This window comes from Antrostomus carolinensis, unplaced genomic scaffold (assembly GCF_000700745.2).
Source record: "Antrostomus carolinensis isolate BGI_N321 unplaced genomic scaffold, ASM70074v2 scaffold36770, whole genome shotgun sequence".
Classification (NCBI taxonomy): domain Eukaryota; kingdom Metazoa; phylum Chordata; class Aves; order Caprimulgiformes; family Caprimulgidae; genus Antrostomus; species Antrostomus carolinensis.
In genome coordinates, this window is record NW_010291236.1 from 1,276 (window position 1) to 10,072 (window position 8,797).

The 8,797-nt window shown below is 51.3% G+C and overlaps 1 protein-coding gene across 1 annotated transcript in view; it reads left to right on the forward strand.

Moving 5' to 3' along the window:
- The window catches only part of MED16 (mediator complex subunit 16), an 8,627-nt gene extending 1,268 nt beyond the window's left edge, over positions 1 to 7,359 (forward strand). Inside the window, exons 4-14 of the mRNA XM_010175763.1 lie at positions 535 to 966; positions 1,854 to 1,959; positions 2,636 to 2,791; positions 3,143 to 3,354; positions 3,623 to 3,829; positions 4,236 to 4,446; positions 4,659 to 4,792; positions 5,110 to 5,302; positions 5,550 to 5,766; positions 6,040 to 6,123; positions 7,233 to 7,359. Coding sequence (XP_010174065.1) covers positions 535 to 966; positions 1,854 to 1,959; positions 2,636 to 2,791; positions 3,143 to 3,354; positions 3,623 to 3,829; positions 4,236 to 4,446; positions 4,659 to 4,792; positions 5,110 to 5,302; positions 5,550 to 5,766; positions 6,040 to 6,123; positions 7,233 to 7,359 — 2,079 coding nt within the window. The remainder of the gene's footprint in view (positions 1 to 534; positions 967 to 1,853; positions 1,960 to 2,635; positions 2,792 to 3,142; positions 3,355 to 3,622; positions 3,830 to 4,235; positions 4,447 to 4,658; positions 4,793 to 5,109; positions 5,303 to 5,549; positions 5,767 to 6,039; positions 6,124 to 7,232) is intronic.
- The last annotated feature ends 1,438 nt before the right edge of the window (positions 7,360 to 8,797 follow it).

An 8,797-nucleotide genomic window follows, 5' to 3' on the forward strand; every position in this document is an offset into this window, starting at 1 on the left:
GCTGAATTTCAACAGGGGTTGGATGCTTTGTTACTCCTGGCACCTGAAAAGTGCCTGTCTGCTTCAGTTTCCTTGGCTGTGAAGTGGAGATAAAAGCTTGGGGTTTTTTTTTTTTTGCCTAGCAGTAGTATTTCAGTGTTTTGAGTCCTGAGGTTTGATCCAGGGATTTGGGAATGGGAACCATGTGTGCATGGAGATAAGCTGCTTGTTTAGAAACCTGCCTGGTTCTGTCAGACTCAAAAAGAGCAGAGTCTGCCCAGCAGAAGTTACCTACTGAGGGGTTTTTAAACACTAAATCCTACGATGTGGCACAGAGAAGCCTTTCCCTGTCACTGATACTGGGGAACCTGAGACACAGGGACATAAACCCCATGCAACAGGGTGGTGTTGGGGCTGGGTTTATCCCCAGAGAGGGAGCAGAGGGTGTCACGTTGGTGACAGTTGGGTGTGAGCTCAGTGCCCTGACTGCTCAGCTCCGCAGTGATGGGGGTTACTGGCTACAAATGTCTTTGTGCTGTTGATCTTTGTTCACAGTCTGGAGCATCAAACTTTGGTGAGAAGTTTTCCAGGGTCAAGTTCTCTCCGTCGCTGACGCTGTTTGGTGGGAAGCCCATGGAGGGCTGGATTGCTGTCACCATCAGTGGGCTGGTGACAGTCTCTCTCCTCAAGCCCAACGGGCAGGTGCTGACATCCACAGAGAGCCTGTGCCGCCTCCGCTGCCGCGTCGCCTTGGCAGATGTTGCCTTCACCGGTGGGGGGAACATCGTGGTGGCCACATCAGATGGCAGCAGCACCTCCCCTGTCCAGTTCTACAAAGTCTGTGTCAGTGTGGTGAACGAGAAGTGCAAAATAGACACTGAGATCCTGCCTTCCCTCTTCATGCGCTGCACCACGGACCCTGCCCGCAAAGACAAGTACCCAGCAATCACTCACCTGAAGTTCCTCGCTCGGGACATGTCAGAGCAGGTGAGCATCTGCTGTTAAAGGCAGTAGGAGTTAAATGAACAGCAAGGAAATAGCCATTTGCTCCACCTTTGGCTTCCCCCCGTGGCTCTGGAGGTGAGCGAGCGTGTCCTGCAGTGCCCTTTGCCTTTCTGGAATTGCTGCTCGTTCAGCTTCGCTGCCAAACAGGCTGCACGTAGAAGATCTGGGTGTGTAAGGGCTGAGCCCTCCAGTTCGTGGAGAAGCAGCCTGAAAAGCCCCATCCCTCGTTACCCTGGTGCTGCTTTGCTTTGCTCACTTTGCAGACCTGGCACTGGTTGTTAGGGGAGCTCTGCAGCGCTGTCCAGGAGGTTCTGGGAGGTGAAGTCTTTCATCTTTAGGTCTCAGCTTCAAAGCAGCCCCTGTCCAGAGCACTGAGAGCTCTTGATCTGCATGACTTAGTTTAGTAGTTGAACTCTGCCAGGAGATTGATAATACCATTCTGGAAAGCTGAGGGGTTGTGAAGCCTCACCTCTCCTCTGGCCTTGTTGGAGAACACAGTGTCTGCTCTGGCTTCAGAGTCACTTCAGTTCCTGCCCTTTCCTTTACGTTTAGTTTGTGGTCTGTGTGAGTGACATCAGCCGGTCACAGGCTCACAAGAGATGAGATGAGATGGTTTGTGATGTGGAGAGGCCCAGGCTGTGGTACCACAGGGCAGAGTTCCCCCTCTCTGTCCTTCAGCTGGACCTGGGGACTTCACTGACATGTATTGCTGATACAATCCTCTGCTTTTCACTAGTGGAATGTGAACTAATTAGGAGAAGGAGCCTCAAAATAGAGGAGAGAGGGAGGGGTGGAAATTGCAACTGGCTCGTGTCTGTCCCTGTTGTGAAGTCTGTGCAGGTGTTGCAGTGCAGGTTTCTGTTTTGCAGGTGTTGCTTTGTGCTTCCAACCAAAACAGCAGCATCGTGGAGTGCTGGTCTCTGCGGAAGGAGGGCTTGCCAGTCAATAATATCTTTCAGCAAATCTCCCCCGTGGGTGAGTTTCTGCACCAGATACTCTTAAAAAGAGGAGTGTGGTTGAAGTGAAAATGCAAGACAGGTTCTCAAATCCATTATCACATGGATGGGATTATCCAGAACCCCATATTTATTTTTTCAGGTGTTCTCAGTCACATGCTCTATTCCATCTGGTTGTATCTGAGGCAACAAATTGCTGGTTTCCAGGAAGTGGTTTAATTGTTACTTTCACTCAATAAAAAGCCATTTTCTGTGCTAGGCTGTGCAGCCACTCTTAACTGACAACTGAGCGAGCCAAGCCTTTTAAAGGAGAAAGATCGTGCAGCAAAGCTGCTTTAATTGAACTATCCAGTCTGCCTGGTTTTTCCACCTGATTTCAGATGTAACAAAATCAAATCTGTGCAGTTTGTTCCAGGGAAATACAAAGGATTATTGTACATAAGGGTTTTTTTTTTTAATCATCACCAGCAGAGCCTTCCATCAAGAGAGATTTAGCAAAACAAGTCGTTGTTTGTACAATTACTGAGATCAGAAAAACAAATAGGGAAATATGAGGGTCTGGCAGGATGAGTAAATAGCCAGTGCTTGGTCTGTGATCGCAGTGGCTGGGGAGTGTGGGCAGAAACTGGGGAGGGGGGTGTGTTTTCTGATCTTTTTGGGAAGAGATGTCTCATTTATTTACTTACTTCTCAAAGTTGTAGACAAGCAGCCCATGATACTGAAGTGGCGGATTCTCTCTGCCACCAATGACTTGGATCGGGTGTCGGCTGTGGCGCTGCCGAAGCTGCCAATCTCCCTGACCAACACTGATCTGAAGGTGGCAAATGACACCAAATTCTTCCCTGGATTGGGTAAGGAGTCTCTGTTGTCTTTCTCCTAAATACATAGCTTTGGCCTGAAACTTTGCCTTCTTCATCTTCTGAACTGTAGCTGAAGTAAGAACGTGGAACAAACCAGGTGAGGTGTGGATGGGAAGGCTCTCAAAGGGATGGGATCTTCCTAGCCATCCCGTTTCATTTCCATGGGATGAGGAGTATCCCTGTGAAACACTGGCCTCAAGACATGAAGAGGGCTGTGAGCCCATGGCCTTTTGGTGCTGTGTTGCTGCCACGTGGGCTTTCAGTGGTGGCAGCTTCTCTGGGTGAGGTCTGGGTCATACCAGGAGGAGTCACTTGCTCAGCCTCGTTGTTGTCTCTCCCCAGGTCTGGCTTTGGCTTTCCACGATGGCAGCGTCCACATTGTTCATCGCCTGTCCTTGCAGATGATGGCTGTCTTCTATGGCTCTTCCTCCCAGCGCCCAGTGGATGAGCAGACCATCAAAAGGCAGCGAGCTTCTGGTCCCCTGGTTTACTTCAAAGCCATGCAGCTCTCCTGGACGTCCCTGGCCTTGGCTGGCATTGATAGTCATGGGAAGGTATTGTGTATAGGAGGAATGTTAGTTCTTCTCACCCACACTTTCTCTTTATCTCTCCAAGTGGTGATGGATCATTCAGAAAAGTTCTGGGAATGTTCCTTCCAGCTGTATGATCCATGTTAAACAAGAAGGGATGTATCTCATTACTGCAGGAATCGTATCTCTGGGTCAGGAACGAGCTGCAGTTGACCCTGTGTTATGTTACAGCTTTGCAGAATGTTTTCAGTCCAATTCTTGATACAAGTTTTCCTTTGCCTTCTCCCTTCAGCTGAGCATGCTTCGGATCTCCCCCTCCATGGGCCATGTGCTGGACTTGAACATGTCCCTCCGTCACTTGCTGTTCCTGTTGGAGTATTGCATGGTGACCGGCTACGACTGGTGGGACATCCTGCTCCACGTCCAGCCCAGCATGGTCCAGAACCTGGTGGAGAAGCTGCATGAAGAGTACATGCGCCAGAACGCGGCCCTGCAGCAGGTGAGCAGGGGCAGAGGCTCCTTGGCTTACTGGGAGGAGGGAGCAGTAGTTGCCAGGACTCAGAGGACAGACAGCTCTCACTGCCTGGCTGTGCTCTCTGAACGCTCCACTTGAGGTGTGAAGAACCTCCATGTCAGCAGTGTTCATTTTCACTAACTTCAATGAGTCTCTACCTGTTGGAAACTTCTGGTGAGAGGGTAAAGTCTGTTTTTGGCAGAGATTCTGGGAAGAGTAGCACTGGTGGTACATGCACAGAGCAGTATTCACGTGCACAGAGCAGTATTCGCTGTTCCTGTCATTCAAGTGGCAGAAAGGGAGAGTAGAGAATAAAGCAGCTCGCTTTAATGAGCTTATTCTAATTCTACCTTTACTTCTGTATTGTTCCTGGTGTCTCTCTGTCAATCAGGTCCTCTCTACCCGCATTGTTGCCATGAAGGCATCTCTCTGCAAGCTCTCCTCCAGCACCATAGCCCGGGTGTGTGACTACCACGCCAAGCTGTTCCTGATCGCCATCAGCTGCACCTTGAAATCGCTGCTGCGCCCACACTTCCTCAACACCCCGGACAAGAGTCCCGGGGACCGACTCACTGAGATCTGCTCCAAGATCACAGATATAGGTAGGGATTGCTCATAACATCAGGCTCTGCGTTCTGAGGGGTTTATATCAGATCCTTCCCCTTTTAGGTTTGATATAAAGTGTCATGGTCTCATAATAACTCCCTGGGATTGAGGAAGAGGGGGGTGACCTCTCTTGGCACTGCAGGGACAGGGGGGTGAAGTTTGGATCCATCTTCTTCCTGTGCCAGGAGATGTCTTGCTTCTCTTCCAGACATTGACAAAGTGATGATTAACTTGAAGACAGAAGAATTTGTCCTGGAGATGACCACACTGCAGTCCCTGCAGCAGCTCATCCAGTGGGTGGGCGATTTTGTGCTCTACCTGCTGGCCAGCCTTCCCAACCAGGTGAGAGCCCGGGGTTTCCCATGTTCCTGTTGAAACTGACACTTGGGAGAAGAGTGTGAGAAACAGCAGAAATACAGAATGGTCCTTTCTGGGTGTCGGTGATGTAGCGACGGGCGGCCGCGTTTGAAGCAGCCTCAGTAGCTGCGTGACGTGTTTAAGCTGTTTCTGAACCTCTGTGTCCCTCTGACCTCCACGGCATCCTCTGGCAGCGAGTGCTGCGGGCTGTGTGGTGTTTGAAGACAGGAGTTGTCTGAAAACAGAGCAGTGGTTCCAGCAGCTGCATTGAAATCCCATTCTCAGTTGTTTTCCCTCCACAGGGCTCCCCGGTGCGGCCGGGACACAGCTTTCTGCGCGACGGAGCGTCCCTGGGCATGTTCCGGGAGCTGATGGTGGTGATCCGCATCTGGGGGCTCTTGAAACCGAGCTGCCTCCCTGTCTACACAGCAACTTCTGACACCCAGGACAGCATGTCCCTCCTCTTCAGGCTCCTGACTAAGCTCTGGCTGTGCTGTAAGTGTTTGCCAGTTTCCCTGAACAAAAGAATTCTTCCTTAATGTGGATTGTGCGTGAAAGGAGTAATTGTGGGGAGTAACTTGAGTGGGTCTGTGGTGTTCAGGAAGGGCAGGTGCAGCTGCCAAGTGTATTGTTTTCTGTGCTGTGTTGGCAGATGGAGGAGGAAACTGCACGCATTTCTCTCGATCTCTGAATGAGAAGTTTAAAGATCATGCTGGTTCTCTTTGCTTCATTTTCCATGCAGGTCGTGAGGAAAATCACATCACGGAGCCAGACGATACCCTGATAGATGAATGTTGCCTCCTGCCCAGCCAGTTGCTCATTCCCAATATTGACTGGTTGCCCATCAACGATGGCATCATCAGCAAGCTGCAGAACAAGCAGCTTGTCCGGCTGCAGTTTGGGAAAGCTCCGGGGCTTGTTGGTCACACTGTCTCTTCCCAGTTTGATGCATTTGTCAGGTACAGAGACCTGAAACGAGTAGGTGGTGTGGTGAGAAGAGGGTGTCGGGAGGCTTTGGGATCTCTGTGCAGCTCTTTGAGGTCAGTGGGTTTGGGACCTCTGTGGTTTTTGGCTCGTCCACTTGCCTGTGGGACCCCAGAGCAGTTTGTCCTCTCTGAATTCATTTCTTAACTTGCAATGGACTGGGAATTTAAAGTATTGAAAAGAGGTGGCAAATGGGGGAGGCAAAAAAACCAGTTTGTGATTAAATTCCCATTCTTCTTCCTACCCAGAGCGCCTGGACAGCCCAAAATTGATCATCTGAGGCGGCTTCATTTAGGAGCATACCCCACAGAGGAATGCAAGTCCTGTACCAGGTGGGTGACAGAAGCACAATCCCTTCAGTGCAGGGGAGGTCTTGGCAGAAACTCACACTATTCTTTTTGTCATTCAGAAGCTCTTTCAGTCTCTTTTTACCATCGTTTCATGTTAGTTGTGTCTGCAGGAGGAAATGCTGCTTCTATAATAAGGCTTTTGGTGTGTGGCACTGCCCCTTGCAGCAGAAGAAAGCTGTTGTGGGGTGCTCAAGGCATCCCTAACCTGGGAGACCAAGATCCCTAAAATGTTTATTGAGGAGCAGCATCACTGACTCGAGATAGCAGTTGCTGCTGTGTCATTGCAGCACAGCTCTTGGATTAAAAGTCTTTTTACTTTGCCTGGCTCAGGGTAACCCCAGCTCTGGGAGAATTAGCTCTGTTTGTCATGGCCAGTGATGGAGCTGCATTTGGTCTAAGGGCTGAATTGTGCATCATGGAATAAATACAGTGCTGCTTTAACAGAAAAGTCTGAGAGCAGCTGGGCTGTGCAGGTAAACAGAGACCAGAACTGAGCCTGTAGGAGCCTTTATTGGTGAGGAGAGATCCCTGGCTTGTTCTGCAGGTCTGGTCTCTAAGTGAAACTCTCTGTGTTCATGGAGAGTTGCGGGTGAGAGGAAATAACCACAGTCTCATGGTGCCATTTTCGGGTTGTCTTTCAAACTCAGCTTGCATTTTAGGTCCCTCTGTGCTGTCCTCTTCACCCATCCTCACAAAAGAGCCTGGATCTCAAAATAATGGTGCAGGGAACAAACATCCATCTAATCATGTGATTGAATTAGCTTTAATTATTGGTTTTAATAGAAAGTCTCAGTAACAGATCGTTTTTACAAGCTGACTGTCTGCTGTTTTATGTATAAAAAGCAGCTGGGGGTGTTGTCTTGCAGCCAGCCTTCTGCTCCACCAGAACCTCTCTGCATTTAAGGTAATTGCTCGAGTGGTTTCATCTGGCTTTCAGTGCTCACAAACATCACCTGCAAGTGACAGAAGCTGGTTTTCTCCTCAGACTCTGTGCTCTCTGCATGATCTGTACAGACCCCTCGGCTGTGCTGACTCTTTTCCTGGGCTTCTATCTCTCCTGGGCCTGGCTGCATCTCTCTGTTCCCTTCCAGGTGTGGCTGCGTCACGATGCTGAAGTCGCCAAACAAGGTCACTGCGGTGAAGCAGTGGGAGCAGCGCTGGATCAAGAACTGCTTGTGTGGGGGGCTGTGGAGGAGGATGCCCCTCAGCTACTCCTGAGCACACCTGCTGCGGGGCACTGGGAACAGTGAGCACCAAGTGGAAGAGCTGCTCGGAGCTTCCTTCCTTGGAGGCATCAGGGCCAAGGGACCAGCAGCTCTTCTGAGCCTGACGCTGCTGGTGTGATGGTGCCGAGCCACTGCCCAGCAGCGCTGCTGTTCTTCTTGCCTTGATCTTTCTGCCCCAAAAAAGAGGGGAGGGAGCTTTTCCCCTTTTCCAGGGAGGAGCTGGAAGGGAATGGCAGAGGCTTCAATGTCAGCTGAGGGCCTGGGAGGAGAGAGCCCTGCTGTGTCCGTGGCTCTGGGCTGAGCAGCCCTGAGCTTGTGCCAGGGCAGAGCGTGGTGAGGGGTGGTGGTGGCTGGGGGTGAAGGGACAGTCCCCAACGAACGGGAGCAAGGACCCAGTACCCAATGTTCAACCTTTGCTACAGGCTGCTTGGGAAGTGCAGCAGGGGCTGGGGCTCCCTGTTTTCCTGCACTTCCCCTCAGTAAGTGGGAGTAAACTCACCCCTCTGATGGGAGACTCCACCATCCAACGTGTCTGTGTTTTAACGGAGCCATTTCTCCCCCCTCCAGAGGAGCAGGAACACGAGAGTGTTGCTGCCTGTAGCAAACCCCTCTCTGGCTCTTGCGGAACCTGCAGCTCTTTTGTAAATAAAAGTTCCCTTAATTTTGTACAGGATGTTTGGTTTGTTTTCACAATTTCAGTGCTCCCTCACGTGACTTTGGTTGTACAGCAGCACGGGGCCAGGACAGTTGATGCACCAAAAGAGAAGCGCGTTCATTGCACGCCTGGCGGGAGAGGAGCTGCCACCATTTGTGGAAGTGGAAAGGGAAATTATGTTTTCAGGGGACACGAGAGGAGAAAACATCAAGTTATTAGCGTTGTTGTAAGTCACCAGCTGTGGATAAAGCTGGACACTTCAGCCTGTTTGGGGAGGAGCTGCTCCCAGGGTGAATCACCTCCACCCTTTCCCCTCCTTGGCCAGGGCTCGGCTCTCGCTGGCTGCTCTGACTTGCTGGGAATGGTGAACTCACAGCACTGATGTTGTGTCTGCTCAGCCCTGGCTGGTCGGTGGTCAGAGGGGTGACCCGGGCTCTGGGCCTGTGCTTGCTCTGCTCCGAGATCCTCTGGTGGCTTTTAATTGTGTGTGGAGACCCCTCGAGCCTCCCGCCCCCCCAGCTGCCTTACTGCACAGTGTGGTCTCAGCACCATGGAGTGTGTGGCTATGGGAAACCCCAGGCTGGTAGCCCAAGTGGGGAAGGACCTGCCCAGGGGAGCCGGGGTGCTCAGTGGCCTGGGGGGAGCTGCCCTGTGCTTCTGCTGAGATCAAACCAGGCTGAGGGTGCTCAGCACCTGTACTGAATGGGACCTAAACATCTCGGTGCTTTGCCGAGGTGCTGTTGGAGGTGCTTGGAGCTGATCTGTGGCTTGGCCA